Source organism: Bremia lactucae, linkage group LG1 (genome assembly GCF_004359215.1).
Source record: "Bremia lactucae strain SF5 linkage group LG1, whole genome shotgun sequence".
NCBI classification, from domain to species: Eukaryota; Oomycota; class Peronosporomycetes; order Peronosporales; family Peronosporaceae; genus Bremia; species Bremia lactucae.
In genome coordinates, this window is record NC_090610.1 from 10,754,262 (window position 1) to 10,777,045 (window position 22,784).

A 22,784-nucleotide genomic window follows, 5' to 3' on the forward strand; every position below is an offset into this window, starting at 1 on the left:
GCAGAACTCATGCGTCTCGCACGCTGGTTCTTGCCATCGCCCTTTGGGAAGGGAGTCCTCTTGCTGGGCATTTTTGCCCCAGCAGGGACCCTGGCATAGCAGCGAGCCATCATATGGCCGCGCTTGCCGCATTTAAAACAGACCACGTCTGCATTGCCCAACTCCATAGGAGTGGCATCTGTCCTCTCGGCCGACGGCTTATACCAAGCTGTCGCCGAGGCACTGTTGTAGGATTGCTCCTCAACTAAGGCAATTTGGATTGCCTCTTCCATCGTCGACGGCACCTTTCTGAAAAGGGCCTGTCGCGATGGGCCATGCCGTAGTCCGTTCATAAACGTGGGCACCTTAATGTGCTCCGGAATCGGACCTACGGTTATGGATGCGGACAGCGAGCGCATCTCTTGCACATACTCTTGCAGAGATCGCTTCGCCTGTCGCGCCCCAAAGAAGCGCGCCTGAAGCAACACTTCGTTGTTCGGCGGCTGGTACATGGCGCGAATCTTATCCTTAAAGATCGCCCATGAGGGGAACGCTTTTCTGTCCGCCATAAGCGCCGAGTAAGCCCACTCTGAGGCCTTACCGCGCAGATGCGACATAGCGTACGACACCATCCGGCTGTCGTCCTCGATGAGCTGGGCGACACCACATTGCTCCACGGCTAAAAGCCAGTGGACAATCGTGTGCGCCGCAGTTCCATCGAACTTGGGCGGGTCCATCCGAATGGGCCTCGGCTGATGCGGCCGGGCAGAGAGCATCTCAACAGTCCTGTTGAGAGCCTCGCTCCGAGCCTGCTCATGCCTCAGCTCATCCTGAGTCTGAGTGACGGACTCCGCCGCAGCATGGCTCTGTGCCTCGGACGCGGCCCTCCGCTGTCCGAGCACAAATGCCTCAAACTGCTCCAACTGAGCAACATGTTGCTCAGGAGGACTACCCAGGAGCCTGGCCAGGGCTTGTTCACCAAGTCCCTGCGCCATTAGCCCTGCCACCTCCCGATGATGTTCGGAGAGGTGGGGAAAATGAGCCCAATCAATGTTGAGGCTCATCCTCACGTACACACGCAGAGATGCGGGTCGTGGGAAGGATTTCAAGTGCTACCAAGTGTAGGCGGGCACGTCGTAATGCGGCCACGCTCTACTTAGCACACACCCTAGCACAGCGAGGAAGCGGTTTGCACCTGCTTCTCTTGCGTGCAGTGAGGTAGTTGTGGTGGGCGCGCAAGCGACCTCACCCAACACACTAAGAACTCTGGTGAAGTGACGTCACGGGAGCGGTAATCCGTCTCCTCGTGCGCACTTACCAAGTAGGTAGTAAATTTCAGACTGATTTATATTTAATAGAATTAAATACAAATACCTATTTTTACCAATTAAAATGATATCTCTATAGATATCATTTAATATGTATTGCGAGCGTATCTTTATAGATACCTCGCGTAACTGATGACGCTAGCCGTCATCATGGATGACGCTGGGCGTCATCCCTCCTAATGTGAATGCACCCATGTGCATCACATCCACAAGGGTTGGTCACAAATGTGCACCACACCCGAGTGTTGGGTCTAATTACTATTATTTAGTAATTGACCATCCCCTTAAGTACCAAATGTACTTCATGGGGACTGTGTAACATTAGGGCAACTCTAGCCCGTTACATATCACCAACTGAAATAAATGTTATGATAAGTGAGTTCTCGTATAAAAGTCATTAATAAACCAATTGAAACACTAAATCGTAATTGAGGGTAGACATATTGCGATCTGAGCGCATGTTTTAATTTTAGATTCAATTACCACGATTGCTCTCAAGTAGACCTTACCCTTTCATCACGGTCTTTTTGGAGCGTGATGTGAGCAAAGCAAGTCGTCCATAATTTGTGGTGAAGGGAGTGTAAGCTTTAAAACGTCATCCGTTTCTCTAAGGTGCGGCTTGCTTCACAAAGATTTACGCAGCACACTGCATGTGCATATTATTCGTGTGGTCGATTAGTTGGGGGAAGATCGAAACCCCCCGCATTTCTCCACCTATGGTTCCTACCATTTCGACGAGTTGAGATACCAGCAAATTCGATAAATTTACAGACATGTCTGCACCAAAGTTATCTCGCGATGCGGCAAATTAAGAGTACAACAAATTTATTTCGAGAATTTCCTTAGTGCAGTCGAGACAGCAATAAATGTAAAAATGCCAAATCCACAATCTTTGTTTGATAAAGGCATTGCCGACAATCGCAAGTCTAAATGTTGATAACGATGACACTAAGAAGCGATCTCGACGGCAGAGAATAATAACCTGACAATGGTGATATAGACGGTAAGTTACTATTCGTTTTCCTCCATCTTCGCAGCAAGCGTATCAATAGATGCAAATTGGCGAGTCCAACGAGAGTTGTACAGAAACGGCCGCAGGTCAAAGCGATTGTCGTCTGGCGAATAACTTTCAGCGTGGTACGACGGCGTAAGTGTTGTCATTTTATGACGATTGACGGAGTAGTGGAAGAAGAATCGCTTTACTTTTGTTGCCACCTCTGCAGGTGTAACATGAACCCACAAATTTATAAGCTTCCGAAACATCCAGTAGGGGCCACACCGGTCAATCTTGCGTAGACGCCCAAAGAATCCTAATTCGTCGTATGTCATCCCCATGTCTTCTTCATCTAATTGACAATGATCGGCGTCTTCTCCCAGAGTCTCATCGGTCGGACGTAGCTCCGCAGTCGGAGGAGCTGCCTCAATGGTCTGCAAAGTCGGGTAATTGTACTTAACAGCTGCCCAACAAAGAAGTTTTCTTAGGTCACCTTTTGATACCGCACCAATTGGATTTAAGTCTCCGCTACTGCAATCATATTTGGTCATGTATCCACGGAGCGCTTCATCAACGTTACCAGAACTCAGCACGAGTAAAAAGCCAGTCTTTGAGCGCACCCATGGTAATAGTTGAGCAAGCAAGTATGCCATCACCATACGTAAGCGAGCTTGAATGTTCTGCAGTGCTAAATCCTCCTGTATGGTACCTCCTTTCGATAAATACAAAGGCATCTTGCCTGTTAAAAGTGAAAACGTCTTGACGACGGCATCAACCATGAGATCCATACCCATGCTGAGGTGGTAGCATCCAATTTCGCTAGCGAGAGCCTCAGCCCGTTTTTTAGTGGCAGAAGAGCTATTTTTTGTGCCCATGTAGGTAGTGTGGAGAACGTGACCAGCCAAATCTGCTGGCGTCAAAGGCTGGTATTCTTGGCCGGACGTACCCATGATGCGCTGAACATCTTTAATAACCTGCTCGTCACCCTTGTTGGATTCCTCAACCGCAAGATGACACATTACTCCCACGATGCACGCCACTGACGACGAGTCTGCTCCACCTGACAGAGGCAAGAAAAAGCCGCTAGCTCCACATCGGCGCAGATAATCCCACATCCAACACGCTGGGCCCAGCGCTATCTCCTCTTCTGGGGTGTGGAAGTGTACTTTAATTGCAGCTGTTGGCTGAGCAATCGATGTTTCGTTATGGCACAAGCTAAAATCAACGTCAATCTTGGGAATTACAGTGTCAAGCGAACTTGCCTGTTCACTACGACTACTAATAGAGCCACGATAAGATCGTACGTCATCAAGGTCAACCGTGGCCGTGACCACCTCCACGTCTTTGACCGAGAATTGTGAGCCTTGTGCAACTACGCGGCCATTCACAACAATCACAGCACATCCATCAAAGTACAGACGACCACCATCGCAGCCCTGCTGATTGGCGTAAAGATATACACCGCCGCTTTTCGTGGTGGCGCCACGAATAAGGTCCATGCGTTGGTCGAGCTTACGCAGCTGATGATGCGAACCCGATCCGTTGCCAATGATTTCCACGCCCGCAAGACTTAAGTTGATATGTGGACTGTCAGGCGTGAAGAGTTCTTCGCACGTTTCGGATGCACACGATGTATCGAGCGTAGAAAGAGCGCCGGATCCAAAGGGCACGTGCACGACACCTGTAAGCTTTTGTAGACTGGCGGGCAGCACAAATTTGTCAAGACGACGAGAGTGGTTTTTGTCTAAATGAGGCTTCCATGTGGTAAACCAGCGCTTTTCGCGGTAATTGCCGTCGTCGGCCAGGGAAAGTTTAGGGCGAATTAATAGAATACGTTGATTCAGGCAGAAGACGCGGCAATTGTATCGCACACCATTGTGCATTACGGGCATTCCGATATCACACAAGATGTCATTCGTTATGTCCAACCTCAAAATAGTTTCTAACGATTGCCAACAATGGTAGAAAGTGTCCTGCTCTAAAAAATGGTCCTCACAGCCGTAGCCGCACACTTCCAGCTCTGGACCCACGCGGTAGCGTGCCCCAAGCACTTTCGCCTTGCGAATCGAAATAATGATTCGCTTTAGGTTGCCATCGAAGTCCAGCGCCCATTGATTTAGGTTGCACGTGGCCACAGTCACCAGCGCGCTCATACCTTTCTTGAACGAGGGTTGTTGGTTTTTGGATAAAAGAATAATCCTTTTGCGGCTTGGCACATTTTTCACTTGCATTTTAAAATCAAAATCATCTGTCAAATCCTGTCTTTGAGAGAAGATTAAGAACGCCAACTTTTTCGAGGAGTCGTTCGACATCATCAGCACTTTTAACTCGCCGTTCGATGCACTTCAAATAAATTAATTATTCCGCTTTTTTGGAGGGATGTGGTTATATAAGAAAGGCCTCTCCCCAATCCCCCAAGAAAAGCTCAGCAGCACATCAACAATGCCTCTGAGACGATGTCCGAGTGGCTCTCTGCAAACTCCTCGCTGCTTCCGCCATGTCAATCTTCAAAACCTTGACTGTCAGTTCGCAGCAACAAGAAGGCCTGGATGACACAAATCATCTTCTTGGAGTGGCTGAGGGACTTGGATCGGAGGATGGCAAGCCGTAAGGTGCTGCTGATCCTGGACAACTGCAGACCCACGTCCCGCTTGCTGATCTGCCATAGCTGATCACACTTCGCAACACAGCAATCCACTACCTTCCGCCCAACATGACGTCAAAGCTTCAGCCTTGCGACCAGGGAACCATACGCAACCTCATAGCGTACTACCGGCGCAGCTGCAACCGTATACTCCTTCAGGATCTCGACAATGGTGTCGTTGAGGCGGCAAAGATCAACATCCTTCATGCTATCTAGATTTCAGTCTCGGCATGGGGTAACGATGTCCGCACTGAGACCATCTACAACTTTTTCCGGCGCTGCAACACCCGGTTAGATCCAGCTGATGCTGCACCAGTCTTCGAGGAGTAGTGCCTTGACAATGACATGGTGGAACTGGATCATCAGATTGGAGCTGTAGGTATCTCAACCCGGTGGACATCCGCAAAGTCCTCCTCGTGTTGCTTACGTACTGACATCAGCACGTCTCTTCCCGTCGTATCTAGTTCGCATTTCTGTATGCGCACAATTAACACGTAATTGCGTATTCCCACGTCAAAACAGCCGGTCTTCGTTCAATGCGGCTAACTCAAGGTACTGGCCCAGGTACGATGTTCCACACCGTTTACGCTCCAACAATCCATACGAAATTATGTCCCTCTCGAGGTTTTCCGCGAAGTACACATCCGTCATGCGCACCTTGGTTCTTTTCGACATTACTGTCGTTGTAATAATCACCCTCCGCGCATCGTTGTGCGCAGGTACCACCATCCGCAGCAATGCATTCGCTTAAGTATTTATTAGGTCTTCCAGCATTGAAGCGTCAATTACCAGGTGTCGACTCGATACGCTATCAAGGATCCAGTATTCGTTCTTGACACGTAATCCACCTATGACCAGGACGAAATCAACATCCTCCGTCATGTAAAACATCGATCACAGGCAAGGAGGTAGCTCTCTTGTTCCTGGATCATGTTTTTTTAACCGGCTACAAGGGATGCCCGAGTTCATAGTATCGGACCGAAGTCCACGTTTAACGTCTAGTTTTTGGCGACATGTGTTCGAGCTGCTAGGTAGCAAGCTCCATATGTCGACCGCAGATCATCTTCAGACCGATGGCCAAACAGAACGTGCCAATCGAGTCGTGGCGGATGTCTTTCGCACTATAACAACTCCGAAAGAGTTGGAGCAAGCAATTGCCCTTTGTGGAATTCGCTATAAATAACAGTGTTCACGCCAGTACGGGTGAGACGCCGTTTTATACTAACGGACTGCGCCATCCTCGGACGCCAGTCTCGTATGTGCGCAGCCCGAGTCTTAGTGGGGGAGGGCCCCTCACTACGCTCGGTGCGAAAGAGGGACACAGTTTCGTCATTATGACGATGACCCGCGAGGGAATCATCTTAACGACAGAAACTTGGCCGTGTGACCCTGGCAGTTTAGCAGCAGTGATCAATAAAACTATGTCTAATGACCGGACGCGCGACCACTCGGCGGTATCATAGGTGAGTTTGATGCTAAATGCGTGAGCGAGGCTCAACGCTTTGTGGATGACCGATTAGCCATCCCACGAAAAGTCCATGACGCGATGGCTAGCGCACAGGACAAGCAAAAAGAATATGCGGACCAAAATTGTCGCAAAAATAATGAATGCTTTAGAGTGGGTGAAAACGTACTATTAAGTACTGCTACCCCACCTAAGAATGCAATTTCTGTACTACCCGGAGGTACTACGAAGTTGTTGCCGCGTTTCGTTAGGCCCATTACGGTGGTAGAAGACGTTGGAGACCTAAATTATAGGCTCACCCTTCCCCCGTATATGAAGAGGCACCCCGTAAAAAAAAATTTGTTTCGTGGGTCGTCTGAAACAGTATGTAGACCCAAATGAGGTCGCATACTCCCATCCGTCTTAGGAGACCGATGGTGATGCCGACTGTGAGTCGGGCGTCGATCGGGTGAGGGGGGCGGAGAAGGCCAAAACCTTTCAGCCGAATTACTCCTTCCACCACGAAATAAACTCGGAGAGCGAGGGACATCACGCGAGTAATACGGATCCCTCAGCGTTATCTTCATCAGAAGGTCCAAGCGAGTCTTCAGGCACTCATAACCCTGACGAGCCTTCTCTCGGACATCATAAAGATCCAAGGCCAGTCGCAAGACTTGACCCTCGAGATCCGAAATTGTTGTTCGGCAGCGCTTAAAGCCTGCGACTGAAATGACGAAGGTAAGGCAGCCTCGAGATCCGCAATACGCTGTTCGGCAGCGCTTAACGCCTGCGACTGAACGGACAAAGGTATGGCAGCCTCAAGTAGGTAAGCGAGGTCGCCACTCCTACTGGGTGCCACCTGCACTGATGCATGCGGGTGAGAATCAACGCTTTCTTGTTGGAAGGCTGCTTTCCCACCGCTCCGTGAAACTAAGGTATCAGATCCTCGTCCAATGGAGAGGTTACTCGAAAATTTTCGACTCTTGGGAACCGATCGATACCCTACGTATTGATGTGCCCGGCTTGGTGGCTGTTTATGAAAAGGAGCACCAGCTGAAACAGGGGGTACAGTAAGCCCATGAACGCAAGCGGGCAAAATTAGTTCGCTACGACCGCTGTTTCATTGTATCGTAATGCGGTTAAGCGCGGCGCGTAAATTTCACCTCGTATTGGTCGGGCGTTTCATTTGAACGCAACACGACCGGGATCGGGAAAATACGCTCAAGCGATCTTCCCTGAACCTTGCATAAAATAAAGACGCAATAGTAATTATGAGCGTCTAGAATAGCGCGCTCTAGGAGTAAGGCTCTTGGCCCGTTTATACGAGGCCATTGAGATGGAGTGGGCATCAGCGATGTGCCACCCGTCACATAGCCATGTTTAATACGAATGGCTTGTGACACCGACTGAGCACGTTAACGTGCCGTCGGCGGAGCTTAGGCTCAGAATCCTCTATGTCAGAACCATTATGGATAATGGTGTGAGCAATAGACGTTGTGGCTGTACCCAAAGGAGAAGGGGCTGCGCCTTTATGGACAGCGCTCTCGTTAATGGTCGCTGCGCTAGCCAGCGCAGACGAAGAGACAGCATTAGAAAACTTGCTGTCTCCATGTTTCGAACAATGATAGAAGTTGGATGCGCAATAATGCGCCACCATCCTTCCTCATTAGATCGTTGGTTGTATCACTACTATGAGGTGACGGCAACGGTGTCGACTCATTGTAGTCGACAATGAGCGTTGGATCGACATCCTCACTGTTAAAATGGGGTGGACCCTTAAGCCCAGTTATTGCGAGAGCAGCAGTATTTCGACTGGGGCATTATACGCTGCCGGCGTGTCAACGAGGCGTTTTTAACGCGGCGCGTGCGCTTCGCGCGTGGTTGAGTTGGTACAGAGCCGTAGGTCTTTTCTCTACCGAGATGACCACCAAGCACAGTATCGTGTGCCTCATAGAGGATTAGGTACTTCAAATCCTCATCATGAGGAACAACGACACGCGGAGGATTAGCAGCGTCCATGCAACGAAGCAACAGGTCGTTATCCATAGAAAATCGATGTAACTTTGCACGCAATCGTGCCCTCAATTTAAAAGCCGATTCAGTGCGCTTTAGAGCTCGTAGCAGAGCTACAAACTGCTCATCCTGGGCGTAAGCCGAACGGATTAATTCAGGAATAGGCGACATTATAGTCATTAAATGAGAGAGCTCATAATCCGGCCAGCGAGATATCGCATCGGCAAAAGCATTCTGCTTGGCGGGCTTATACTTCACCTCGAAGTTGTATTCCACGAAACAGGATAGCCATCGGGACATTCTCTGTGAGAGATGGGGCGACATAGTCGCCGTGCGTTATGACGCGTGGTCTATATATATCACAAACGGCTTAGAGCCGAGCAGATGAACTCTAAATTTGACGAGAGCATACTTCATAGCAAGTATCTTTTTGTCATGAACTGGGAAGTTTTTTCCGCAGCTTTAAGCTGTCTAGACTCGAACGCAACAACATGTTCATGCCCATCAACATCTGTTTGTAACTGAGCACCGCCAATGGCAAAATTCGATGCGTCACAGACGACACTGAAAGGCCAACTTGGGTTTGGCAGTGACACAATCGGGGCATGGATAAGACTATCTTACTGCTCGAAAAGCATTATTTTCGGTGCTAGTCCAGCTCCATTCTGTATCCTTTTTAAGGAGATTAGATAATGGCCTAACCATATCACCCTAACCATATCAGCGTAATTGCTATATTTGTGTAAATAATTGGCGAAACCCAACCACTTACGCAAATCCTTTTGGATTTTAGGAACCGGCCAATCTACTATTGCTTTTACCTTAGCGGGATCCGCTCTAAGGCCTTGCTATCCAATGAAGCATCCTAAAAACGGAATTTCGTCTGCGCCCAAAATGCATTTAGATGCATTGGCATAAAATTTATTTGTGTGCATACGCTCGAGCGCTGCTCGCAAATGGTCTAAATGGTTTTCCATATCCAACCGACCCTGCTCCGCACGACTATGGACAAAAATGTCATCGAATTAAGTCTACGCATAACCTCGATGAGGGCGGAACAGTTGCGTCACTAGCCGATTAGATGTTGCCGGGGCGTTGGAAAGCCCTTTTGGCATAAACAACCGCTCCCATAACATACCGCTTGGGGTGCTTACCGCTGTAAGCGGGATATCGCTAGCTCGCATTAGCATTCGGTAGTGACCATCGACTAAGTTGAGTGTACTGTACATTGTACATCCCACCAAATTGTTCTGAAGAACATCCTTTCTAGGAATGAGGGTTTGTGCTGGTATGGTGACAGCATTAAGCGTATTATAGGCATGAACAATGCGCCTTTTACCATTTGGCTTTTTGACACAAAATGTCGGTGTCGAATGAGGAGATTTGCTCTCTCGTACCATTCCAGCCTCGTGCTTAGCGTGGAAGAATTCGTTAATAACGTCACATTGTTCCCTTGGTAAGGGCCATTGTCTTGTGACACAGTATTTGGTTCCCGGAACCAAGTCAATTTCATGACGAACACCTCTATCCGAAGGTAAAACAGATGGTGGATTATTACATACCACATCTTAAAATTCTTTAATCAAGGAATAAAAGGGATCCGTAGGATCTTTAAGGATTGATGACCCATTACGCGCACTAAGTGCAGCTTAAGTGTCATCCAGGACAGCTTCGTCTAGAAGTGACGATGAGTTTAACTCAATTGTTGGTCGAATAACCACCATCTCAGATAAGTCGCCAGCCTTTAAGGCTCGGCCGCACTCATCAATAGACATTTCGTCTAGCTCTAAAAGAGCATGTAACGAAGGGATTACCGCAAGGCTAAATTCACCTCAATGTTACCGTTTACACCATTTACATAGCGTATGTAATTGCTCACTCATATCACTTTGTGAGTGTGTACACGCTTCGTGGGGAATACAATACGCCTCTTAGAGGCCGGGACATTCACGTCCCCGGATTTTCCAGCCTGTATTGGTTCTATACAAGACATGGTGTCTAATTTGACATCCGATAAGGAGTTAGGTAACTCAACTTCTTATCCAGCGAACGTTTACGTGTCGCTTCACTTGCATTAGAAGGGTTTAAACTAAAATGCCCTGGCGAACCGTCAATATTGTCACTATTGACACTCAGTATTGTGCCACCTCGGCCGACCGGACTTAGACATGCCACTCCACGCATTTCATGGATATTGCACCCTTGAGGTCCTGGCGAACCGCCAACAGTGTCACTTCTGACACTCAGTATGATGCCACCTCGGCCGACCATACTCGGTGAACTTATACGTGCCACTCCACATATCTCAGGAATATTGTACCCTTGATGATTCAACCTTAGGCCAACAATGCTTTCAGCATTCAGTGAATCGTTATTACAACCAGTGTCACTCGACGGAGTACGTGCCGTTCCACTTATTTCAGCTGAGTCGGGCTCAGAATTAATGTATTTAACATTAGAGTTTATTAACTCAGACATGCTAATGTCTAAAATACTGACAGACTCATTCAATGATCCGCGCCAACAGCGCTTTTGTTGTCTAGCATAGGTGGGTTCATGACTCTCCAAACCTTTGATAGGAACGTTGCGCGTGGCACCTAAGGTCTTAGACCTCCAATCGATCCATGGCTCATGGTGTTCTAGCCAGGCCATACCAAGGATGAGATCATATCTCGAATCCAAATCGAGGACGAGATAGCTTTCCATACTGTCAAAGTCCAGAAACTTTATACCTAAGTTCAATGGAAGTTTGGGGACAGTGACACGAGTCCCAGTCGCTAAGCGAACAGTGATTGTATCACCTTCATGCGCCTTAAGCGCCTCAGCGTATTGTTGACTTCCTTCAAGTGAAAGGCGTCGAGCATGAATGCAAGACGCTCCTGAGTCAATTAAAATTGACCACGGCTTATCAAAGCCCTTTACAGTCGCTTGGGCGACTAGCAAGCCAGGCTTGTACTCTCGCCCCGTGCCATTAAGCACCGAGCAAATTGGGGCTAGGTTCTGTTTATTCTCACCTCTTTGAGGTTTAACAGAGCCTCGGTCTTCCCCAATAGGGCCCCTCGCACCTACTGTGTTTCGACATTTTCCCGCAGCGTACCAGATCTCTTGTATAGGTCGGAATTGGAGCTCTTTCGAGCTTTACGCAAATTTCGTAGGGGGCAGGCCGGACGTAAATGTTTCGTGCTTCCGCACATGTAACAGTTTACGGATAGTCTTATGCTGTTCCACAGCTTGAAGAGCCTCTTCTCCTCCCTCAACGAGGATTAGACCCATGGGTTCCGCTTTATTAGACGGAACCCATGTGCTCGAAGAGTTTGTTCGGTAAACAGGCGTGCTAACGCGAGCAGACTTAAAGTCGAACTGGCGCGTAGTGCTATGGCAACTGCCTCTTCGAAAGTAGCAGGATGAAATCGAAATAATTTCGTCCGGGCAACGCCCTCATTGAGACCCCCCATAGAGGTTGTTACGACAATTGCTTCTTGCACCAGGCCTTGATGCATAGATGCAATGATAGTTCTTAACTCCTGGACAAAGTCCTAAGGTTCTTTTACCCTGTCGAGTCGCTAGGAGCCGTGCTCGCATGCGAAAAGCCTGATCAGGTGGTGCAAACATGCTGGTCATTTGCTGTTTCAGCGAATCTTATGAGGGAAAAGCGTCGTTTATGGACGGGCTGCACGATAGTGCCCACTCCATGGCTCTACCTCCAAGTTTGGAAATGGCCATAGCCACCTTTTGCCGTTCTGTTAAGAAAAAGGCGGAACCAATGGACATTTCCATCTGCTCAATCCAAAAAGGGAGATTTTCTCCCTCTTTTCCCTCAAATGTCTTCACATTTACAGTTAGAGGGCGAGTCCTCGGCTCTGAGTCAGGTACAGAGATCTACCGGGTTGGCATAGATGCCGCTAAGTGGTCCTGCGCCTAACCGAGCAGGGAGGCTTCGTATCGCATAAAAGGCTTCAAGCCTTGCATGCAGGACCTCTGGTTCCTGGGAGATAATAAATTCCACGTATTCAAGCCCAAATAAGGTTTTGAGATTGTCATAAGCGGCGCGTTGCGCTTCTGACAGTTCTGGAACCTATTCCATTTTCGTGAGGGTTTAGTCACGTAAAGATTTAGGCGTAGATTGACTACGAGTGCTACCAGGTGTAGCGGAGCTACCTCGCTCCTAAAGTCAGAGGAAGACTTTTAGACTCAGAGAGTCACATACTTCTATTAAACTAATGATATAACAACTCAGGGAGTCGTACAAGCTATTAAAGCTTAGTAAATCGTAGTTCAAGGGATTCAGGGGCTTGTAGAACCAAGTGACAACTAGTGCACAAGAGGATATACCTTAGAAAGGCTTCTATATCTTACAGATCAATGCGCAAGCCTGTAGGAAGGCACTTAACGCTTTAAGATCAAAAAGGAACTGCAGTTTATTTAATTATTCAAATCTAAAAACCTTACCCTAGCTAATTCAAAATAGATTTTGGCCGCCAGATATAAATCTGGCGGCGACCGCATTTGTTGCCCTTAATAAATGGATTTTAAGTAACTTACTATTTTAAAATTAGATAAAAGGGTATTTTACCCATAAAGTAAATGTACCACAACAACGGTTCTCCGAACGATGTGTGCCCCATTACACCTTGGATTCCAGGCTGCATTGCTTAGTAATGTGCTATGAAATAATTTTATCCATCAGAAAGCTTATATTTTCTCCAAACCCTATTAGTTATTAGTTATAAGTTAGACTCCATAGAACCGTGATAGTGGAGCCAATACCCTATAAGTTACGTAAGGTTCAAAGTTATGAGTAGATAAGTTATCCGAGGGACACCTCTACTTAAGTCTTTGAATCCCTTTTTAGTTTCCTTGTCATCTGTGGTGGGTAAAACGAGCTTGCTTGCGTATTTGTATTTTGTCGGACAAATGATATGAAGTACTGTCGTCGCCCTGAAGATAATCGTTATACTACCAATATAAATAGTCGGAGTACATTGCACGTCTTGGAAACGCTGCCAGCAATCCCTAATCGGGCTTTCTATTACAGAGATTAGCCATCCTATTAAATCTTAGTTACATTTCTCGTCGGGAGGCATACATACCTTTACGACTTGTACGTTGCTGATGTTGGGACTCTCGTTGCCTTTGGTGCCGCTGCCGCGGAGAATGACGTCGCTGCCGCTGCGAAGAGCGTCGCTGTTGATAGTTTCGCCTGCTTGTATTTGTTTTGCGTTCCTCATATGATTCTTGCTCATAAAGTACAACGGGTGATGGCCCTCGTCTGTAGCGGCTCCTCCCGGATATATCATCTAAAAAAACATTTTCGTGATGTCGTCGCTGAATACTGTTCAATGGGCCATTATTTCGGCTACCTCGACGAGTGCTCGTTCCAAACGGGTAGGCGTCGACTGTAAGTCGATTGTGTGCCGAGATCGTTTTATTGTCAGACAATATCGCGGTGCCGCTAAGCGAGTTCTCCAGCCCACTCATGGTAGGCGAGTACCGATATTGGCCTTCGACCCACAAGTCTGGCCTGATTTCCGCGCCCAGAATGTTATGCTGTGGGGCGGCCTGATGAGGCAAGGAGCCTACAATGAATGCTTCGCCCGAGTTTTCAGAGTACGCTTGTCGTCGATTTCTTCGGCTGTACCTCACGACGGCAAATATTGTCGCAATGGTAATAGCACTAAGGATTGTTGTTACAACTAACAGCGTAGTCGGATTTGAACCTGTCTTTACGACTTCTTTCTCATTTTCAGAGCTCCCTTCTCTGCTTGAACTTGATTGGGGTAAAACTACAGTATTATCCTCTCCTCCTAGCGAGCCAATGCTGAAAGATCCGTTAGATAAGGATTCCATCGAGCGGGATGCTGAATCCTCTGTAGGAATAATGACAATCTCCTCTGCGGAACCAGAACCTTCGTATATAATCCGCACAGCAGTATCATTAGGTAAAATGTTGGACCAGTTCTTCATGCTGCCGCTCGCTCGGACATGGCCTGCACCACTGTCATCGACGTAACCGGTTGAATTTGAGAGAAGAGACATATCAACCGTTCCAAGCGAGCCCGCTCGATCTCCCATTTTGCCAGCTTCACTGATACTATATGCTGTCGGATTGACCTAGCAACCTTGTACAACAACCTACCGAGTTGTGGCGGGTATCGTGTGATGATGCTTCACTAATCCGCTTGTTGCGTAAGTTGTGGTTACTCGATATGAGAAACTTGAGTTCGGGAATATCGAAAGGTGCAAATCAAAGCATTGCCAGATATCCTAAAACAGATGCTGGCTGGGAAAGCTAGTCGGGAAAAAATTATCGAGATATGCAACAAGCGGCTACATTTTTATTTCTTTATTTATGTTTTGAAGCTTTCTCATTATCAACTAAAGATGATTTCGACAAAAGTAGCTCCGATACATTCTAGTTGAAAAGTGCTGGAAGGGTGTCACTATTTTAGAAAATAATAAATTCACATCAAACGTCTCAATATCTACAATCTGCATGACATTTTTATCTGATCCAATTAGTCAAATTTAAGTAACATATTGCCTAGGCAAAGCTAAAATTGATTATCTGTGGGTTGGGGATACCTAAGTATCTAGTGGTCAGTGATCACCAAGTAGCTTCCTGTAGTAACTCATAACGTGAAGGCGATCATCTCTTTTTTACCAGCGTACCTGGTTGCAAAATTGTCTAGAGATAAAATTCAGTTTACTTACCGTCTTTATACACCGAATTTAGTGGAAAGCCCTCATCGTATCCTATGACGCATATTTATGGCTAAAAATCGACACTACAAACATATCGCTGCATTTGCGTGCATTTCGTAGTGCTTTTACGATACTTTTATACTCGAAGGCGCGAGAAAAGCAGTACAGACCAGCAAATTTTCGTTGCTGAATAGGGTATTTTGCTGTATGTTCATTATCCTTCGCCACTTGTAGGCGGGCACGTCGTAATGCGGCCACGCTTTACTCACACACCCTAGCACAGCGAAGAAGCAGTTAAACCAGCTTCTCTTGCGTGGAGTGAGGTAGTTGCGGTGAGCGCCTTAGCGACCTCACCCAACGCACTAAGTACTCTAGTAAAGTGCCGTCACGAGAGCGGTAATCCAGCTCCTCGTGCGCACTTACTCTAAGTAGAAAGTAGTTTTCAGACTGATTTATATTTAATCACATTAAATATAAATACCTACTTTTATCAATCAAAATGTCATCTCTATAGATAACACTAATATGCATTGCGAGCGTATCTTTCTGGGTACCTCGCGTAACGGATGACGCTAGGCGTCATCCCTCCTAATGTGAANATTAATGATCTAGTGCTACTCTCTACGGTAAACTTACCTAAGCGATTAGTCACTAATGTGGGTAGCAGTAAACTACTACCCAAGTTCATTGGTCCTTTCCGTGTACTGCATCGCAGAGGCAATGCGTACACAATAGAATTGCCACGTAGGATGCGAACGCATCCTACGTTTTACGTTGGTCGGCTCCGCCCGTACCATCAGTACGCGGCTTCTTCCGAGGACGGATTTGACCACCCTTTTCAAGAATCCCCAAAAGATTCTTGTGATCGCGAACCAGATTCTCATGTTGAACCTGAAGTTTCTCATGCCGGTTCCGAATATCCTCGAAACTACGATGAGCTGACGACAGCTCATCGCGAACAGCATGATATTTCCGTTCGTACTCCAACATGGAGTACGCACTCTTCTAACGGTCTTCCAACCGCTCGATATGGTGATCCTGCACCGTCTTCTCCAACGAGCGACGCTTGCCGCGCTCGTGGTCAAGCTCTCCTCCAAGTCATGGAGGAAGTGATCGATTTTTTCGATCCTCGACATTAGATCCGACATACGGTTCGGGACTAATTTCTGCTCCTCCGCCACAACCATTGGTGGATTCCCACTGTTGTCAGCGTTTTGTTGTGGAACGTTTTCAGAACCACCGTGATATGAAGGGGCAGCGAACGAGTTATCTTGTTCGCTGGCGTGGTTATCCACCTTCACATGAAGCTGCTGGTTGCTAACGATGAGGGCCTCGTCCGTCTGTATGACGAGACCCATCCGATGGTTCAGAAGGCCCATCGGAGAACACGCGCCCCTGGCGCCTGTAAATCGATTGCAAAACGTCAATGCGTCACGCATCTCAATAGAGATGCGAGACCTTCCTCAGGGCGAAGAAAGGCGATAGACATCCCCTTTGACCCTCTTCGAGTTGTCTACACAACACGGACAGGGATCATCCCCGTGAGGCGTGGAAGCCCAGCCTCACGTAAAAACCAATGCAATTTATACTTTGCACCGGATGGAGTTCGTTTCTCAAAACTTAACGTGATTCGCGTTAAGTTTTGAAGCCAAGCTTCGCGTCCAATGTCTTTGACCTTGCGGGTAAACGCGCTCCAAGCTTGCGTAAGCGAGACTTTATCTCGCTTACTGTTGCCACTAAACCATCGGTGCTTAAAAAAAGCATCAAGATAAAAATCTTCCTCAGCGCGAAAGTTCTTCGCGTTGGGATCAAGGCCATGTAGCTTTGTCGCAATAAATAAGGATATTTATTGTGAGGAGTAGTTTCTCCAGACAAGCTATTGATTAGCCGTTCTGGCAAAAGCCACGGCTTCTTTTCAGGGGTGAGATGATACATTATACGGTCTTCACTCCCCTGAATGGTACTCACTGAAGCAGGGGTACCACAAGAAATTTTCTTACGATGGCTTACGCCATTGTAATTGCCTTGCACAGAAACACGTGCAGGTGACCGTATGGGAGATCGTACGGGCGGTGAGGGATCATCCTCATCGTCGGATCCAAAAAGACCATTAACTTGTCTATCAGAATGAGCCCTCTCATTCGAAGGCTCATAGTCAGCCGCCTGACGGGTATCAGGCGACTGTTCCATTCTCCCCGAGTCGGCCATTTCGTCCGACTCGCATTCGTAGTCGACCTCCAAAGAGGGGTCGTATTCACGTGGTGAATCACCACGTGCACTCGCAACATCTAGTGTTGTGCGAGTGGAAGATACTACGGCAGACGTTCCGTCTGCCGCAAGAGATAACAGTGCGTCACCCGCGGCTGCACGAACCGCAGCCGAAGGCGCAGCACTATCGACACCCCGTATGAGTTGATTCTTCATGCGATGGAATTTAAAATGATGGTTCTGACGAATCAACATCATTTTAAAATTAAGTGGTCAAATAGTTACCACTCCATCCAATGACAGGCAGAGTGATTGTTGTTTAAGGGAGGGGTGATGTAACGGGGTCTATCGTTACATGAATTAACACTTAAAGTTTGTTAATTAATATATTATCTAAAAGGTAGATAATATTTGGAGGATATTACTTTATATTGTTATGTTCAGAATTGTAATCCATCAATAGGTATAGACCATTATATCTAGTTATTCTGCAGACTAATCAGCTGTAGAGATAATAAAGATAGATACAGATAAGATAAAGATAAGAATTTAATTACATGTTTAGTATTAGATTATAATTGAGTTAGCGTTTACAAGATAGAAAGAGAGACACTTAATTATAGTAATATAGTTTTCATTTACGTGCAGAAGAAGACCCCTCTTTAAGGTAGTTACCTTAAAGAGAAGTCTTCCTCTGCACGTACGTGAAATAACGTAAGGCACTATTTGCAACTGAAGCAGTGCGAAGTGGACTTGTACTGAAGCAGTCCAAGCCGTAGTGCCCCGTTACACAAACCATAGTGATAGCTTATATTTTAACATCATTAATACAATTTCAGCTTGCCCATATGATGAATTCGTCACAGAGGTAACCTTTGGTACATCAAGCTCAAGTCAAGCACGATGTGCATCTCAGTTCAGCAATGCGTCGACTTTCCAAATGGCAGCCAGGCATCTATTCTTCCGAAACTTTTTAATCTTGCTTTAATTCTGCCAATCTGTGTATGTTTTACTTAATTTAGTCGCTGTGGGATTTGCCATGTTTAGCTGCTAGATTAAAAAAACGAGCCGAAACCGGTTCAGTAACTTGGATGATATTAACCTTATAAATGAACAAAAACAGCTTTTATGGTGCCTTTTAAAGCTACGCTGCTGATACAATTGACAGCGGTGATTGTTCTCTCAGAAGTGCTTACTGCGAGTGTACGTGCACATTCGGCTATAAGTGTGCACGTCAGGGTGCATCGTGCTGAAAAGTATTTGCCTCCCAGCCTTCAAGATGCCGCTCTGTCGAATAAATCCTCGCAAGAAGAACCCAACAAAGAAAGAGAGGGGGAGAGATCTGGAAAAAGTGAGAAGAACAATGTTGCTCACAATGTCAATAATTACTTTGGTGCCAAAAATACGAAGGATAGGAAGAAGCCTGTACTTAATGATTCACAAGAAAAGCCCGCCAAAGAGAGGCAAACAGAAGAAACTGTGGTCGAGTATGAACGAGGGAGTGTCAAAATTCTAAGCGAGAAAAAGTTAAAAGGTGAGACTTTCCACGGCATGAAAGTTGCCACGTTTAACGAAAAGAACGTCACTAGTATGTTCAGTGAGGCTAAATTCAGCAGCGCTGATCCAAAGAAACATATATTATTTGCTGACGCGAATAACCCGGTTTTCGTCGTTTGTGGAATCATTGGCGGTCTGGCAGCAATCATTGGTGTTGCAGGATTAGTAATAAACCGGCATTATCCGAATGAGATGAATTTGGAATCGATATTGAGTAACTCCAACTTGGACATCGATATTGAGGCTAGCATCAGATCGACTATAGAAGAGCAAGGAGATTCTGATGTCAGCAATAATGATCAAGGGGATTCTGAGTCGGACGTTGCCGATTGTGAAGGTGACGGGAAAAACGCATTTCCTGTCACCATCGCTCATATTTCTGAATACTAGAGTAAGGCGCTCAGTTTTTAAGCTTCAGCGTGACGAAGTTGGCATAATGGCTGGTGGCAGGAAGATTATCAGTGTTAGTAGTATCGGTTGTTCCTTCCCTGCTTTTTAAGGTAGATGGTACATACAGGTAACAAGTCGGAAAAAAAGATTTATTTTGTGAAGTCAGCTAAAAATATAAACGCTGAAAGGCTTCAATTTTTTTTATTAATTTAGCTTTGCAGAATATTTATATTCAACAAATTTAAAGATGTTGTCTTGGTCTTGATCGGTTCTGCTATTTTATTTGTCAAATTGCTATTAACTAAACAATTTTTTTTCTTCAAAAGTCCGTTTTTCTGGGTTTTGTGCATAAATAATTGAAGAAACGCCAGTTACCCTTCCACAATTCGTAAACTTTATGTAAGGTTTTGCGAGCGTCCGTTGTGAATTTGTCGAAACCCCTGTCTTTTGTCAATAGTCATGACGCCTCAGCTCTGGATCATTGGAGTGTCGCTATCCCTTACTGCCACGCTCTTCGGCACACTGGGAAAAGTGCTGCTTAAATTGGCTCACACATCGCCTCAGGCGCTGTCTGTCAAGGCAGCGGCTACCGTGTGCGTTTTTCTCCTAAATCCTGTGTTTGATGCATTAAGTTATGCTTACGCAGCGCAGGTGAGGAGATATTGCTGCGATCGCATGAATTCACGCTTCCACATTTCATGTTTAAGATTTCACGTTGTGATGACTTTGTGATGATCAGTCTATCTTAGCACCCATGGCTGGATTTAGTGTCGTATGGAATGTCGTTCTCTCACCGTATCTGCTACATGAGAAGGTGTCCTCCCACGATTTGAAAGGCTCCACAATTATATTATTTGGATGCGCGCTTGTTGGTGTTTCGGGAAGTCACAACACACCAACACACCATAGCGCTGAGCTTTTTGCACTTTTTAAAAGCCGAATTTTTATCGAGTACGCATTTTTTGTAGTATGCGGAGCGATTGTGGTGAGCTCTTAAGGCATAGAATTACCATTGTATATCCTTATGCTGATGCATGAGCTGCTGTTGTAGTTAACTTGGATGCTTTCCAGCTACGAAAAGAAAAGCGGCTGGAGAAGGTTTGCATTTGGCGCTCTCTCTGGCTTGATTGGAGGCAATCTTTTTTTCCTTAAAGTGCGTTATTAGAAATGCTACAAGTCCGCCCTATTCACAATTGCAATACGTTTCGCTAGGCCTCGGTTGAATTGCTAGCTGAGGGTGGAGCTATTTGGTTGAAGCCGGAGACATATGCCATATTTGCATCGACTTTAGTATCAGCTGGTGGCGGTATATACGTCCTCGATCTTGGCTTGAGGGAATATGATGCACTGTATCTCGTTGCTATTTATCAGGCGTTCCTCATTCTGATTGGTTCCATTTCGGGTGTAATCTTCTTCCACGAGATTTCAGGTATATACTCATGGTGGCAATTACTGCTTTATCCTATAGGTATCATTACGACAGTGGGCGGTATTATTATTTTGTCAGAAAAACACACTGGACTTCGTGATGTTGTATTCATTAATAATGCGAATCACGAAGTTAAGCAGGGGGAAAAATTGCCGCTCATTGACGTTAAATGAGTTTACATAGACAATGGCAATTCATATTGATAAGTTTGGATCCTTCGAGTAAATAGATGCTAAATTTCTAACATTCTTCGACATGTTTGCGATATATTGAAACTGTAACGGCTACGACTTTTTTCTGCTTCAGTACAAGTCCTTTTCGCACTGCTTCAGTTGCGAGTGGTGCTGTAACGGGCTAAAGTTGCCCTAATGTTACACAGTCCCCGTTAAGTACACTTAAAAAAAGTACTTAAGGGGATGGTCAATTACTAAATTAAAGTAATTAGACCCAGCACTCGGGTGTGGTTCACATTTGTGACCAACCCTTGTGTATGTGATGCACATGGGTGCATTCACATTAGGAGGGATGACGCCCAGCGTCATCCGTGATGACGGCTAGCGTCATCCGTTACGCGAGGTATCTATAAAGATGCGCTCGCGATACATATTAAGTGCTATCTATAGAGATGACATTTTGATTGGTAAAAATAGGTATTTATATTTAATACGATTACATATTAATCAGTCTGAAAACTACTTTCTACTTGGTAAGTGCGCACGAGGAGCCGGATTACCGCTCCCGTGACGACACTTAACCAAAGTACTTAGTGCATTGGGTGAGGTCGCTAACGCGCCCACCACACTTAACTCACTGCACGCAAGAGAAGCTGGTTAAACCGCTTCCTCGCAGTGCTAGGGTGTATGTCTAATTAGAGCGTTGTTGAAATGCGACGTGCCCGCCTACACTTGGTAGCACTTGAAATCCTTCCCACGACCCGCATCTCTGCGTGTGTACGTGAGGATGAGCCTCAATATTGATTGGGCTCATTTTCCTCACCTCTCCGAACATCATCGGGAGGTGGCAGGGCTTATGGCGCAGGGACTTGGTGAACAAGCCCTGGCCAGGCTCCTGGGTAGTCCTCCTGAGCAACATGTTGCTCAGTTGGAGCAGTTTGAGGCATTCGTGCTCAGACAGCAGAGGGCCGCGTCCAAGGCACAAGGCCATGCTGCGGCGGAGTCCGTCACTTAGACTCAGGATGAGCTGAGGCACGAGCAGGCTCGGAGCGAGGCTCTCAACAGGACTGTTGAGATGCACTCTGCCCGGCCGCATCAGCCGAGGCCCATTCGGATGGACCCGCCCAAGTTCGATGGAACTGCGGCGCACACGATTGTCCACTGGCTTTTAGCCGTGGAGCAATGCGGTGTCGCCCAGCTCATCGAGGACGACAGCCGGATGGTGTCGTAAGCCATGTCGCATCTGCGCGGTAAGGCCTCAGAGTGGGCTTACTCTGCGCTTATGGCGGACAGAAAGGCGTTCCTTACATGGGCGATCTTCAAGGAAAAGATTCGCGCCATGTACCAGCCGCCGAACAACGAAGTGTTGCTTCAGGCGCGCTTCTTTGGAGCATGACAGGCGAAGCGATCTCTGCAAGAGTATGTGCAAGAGATGCGCTCGCTGTCGGCGTCCATAACCGTAGGTCCGATTCCGGAGCACATTAAGGTGCCCACGTTTATGAACGGACTACGGCATGGCCCATCGCGACAGGCCCTTTTCAGAAAGGTGCCGTCGACGATGGAAGAGGCAATCCAAATTGCCTTAGTTGAGGAGCAATCCTACAACAGTGCCTCGGCGACAGCTTGGTATAAGCCGTCGGCCGAGAGGACAGATGCCACTCCTATGGAGTTGGGCAATGCAGACGTGGTCTGTTTTAAATGCGGCAAGCGCGGCCATATGATGGCTCGCTGCTATGCCAGGGTCCCTGCTGGGGCAAAAATGCCCAGCAAGAGGACTCCCTTCCCAAAGGGCGATGGCAAGAACCAGCGTGCGAGACGCATGAGTTCTGCCTCGACCACTGAGGGGTCGGGAAATGCAGGAGCGCAGTAGGGGCGGGATGCCCTACTGACGCGGACTCTGAAGCTACCCCTAAGTTCAGAGTT

The 22,784-nt window shown here is 46.9% G+C and overlaps 4 protein-coding genes across 4 annotated transcripts; 2 read left to right on the forward strand and 2 right to left on the reverse strand.

Annotated features, from left to right (window-relative positions):
• Window positions 1-2,318: 2,318 nt before the first annotated feature.
• On the reverse strand, window positions 2,319-4,532 carry CCR75_004972 (uncharacterized protein; the record flags this gene model as incomplete). Its single annotated transcript, XM_067963057.1, has 1 exon — window positions 2,319-4,532. One exon carries the CDS (start codon window positions 4,530-4,532, stop codon window positions 2,319-2,321), a length of 2,214 nt encoding a protein of 737 aa, XP_067820500.1.
• An 8,931-nt stretch (window positions 4,533-13,463) lies between these two features.
• On the reverse strand, window positions 13,464-14,474 carry CCR75_004971 (uncharacterized protein; the record flags this gene model as incomplete). The annotated part of the gene is made up of 1 exon (XM_067963056.1): window positions 13,464-14,474. One exon carries the CDS (start codon window positions 14,472-14,474, stop codon window positions 13,464-13,466), a length of 1,011 nt encoding a protein of 336 aa, XP_067820501.1.
• A 3,966-nt stretch (window positions 14,475-18,440) lies between these two features.
• On the forward strand, window positions 18,441-19,259 carry CCR75_004970 (uncharacterized protein; the record flags this gene model as incomplete). The annotated part of the gene is made up of 1 exon (XM_067963055.1): window positions 18,441-19,259. The coding sequence occupies one exon, from the start codon at window positions 18,441-18,443 to the stop codon at window positions 19,257-19,259; it is 819 nt and encodes a 272-aa protein (XP_067820502.1).
• Window positions 19,260-19,718: 459 nt separating this feature from the next.
• Window positions 19,719-20,936, forward strand: CCR75_004969 (uncharacterized protein; the record flags this gene model as incomplete). Its single annotated transcript, XM_067963054.1, has 4 exons — window positions 19,719-19,910; window positions 19,999-20,244; window positions 20,311-20,412; window positions 20,472-20,936. The coding sequence occupies 4 exons, from the start codon at window positions 19,719-19,721 to the stop codon at window positions 20,859-20,861; spliced, it is 930 nt and encodes a 309-aa protein (XP_067820235.1). The 3' UTR covers window positions 20,862-20,936.
• Window positions 20,937-22,784: the final 1,848 nt, after the last annotated feature.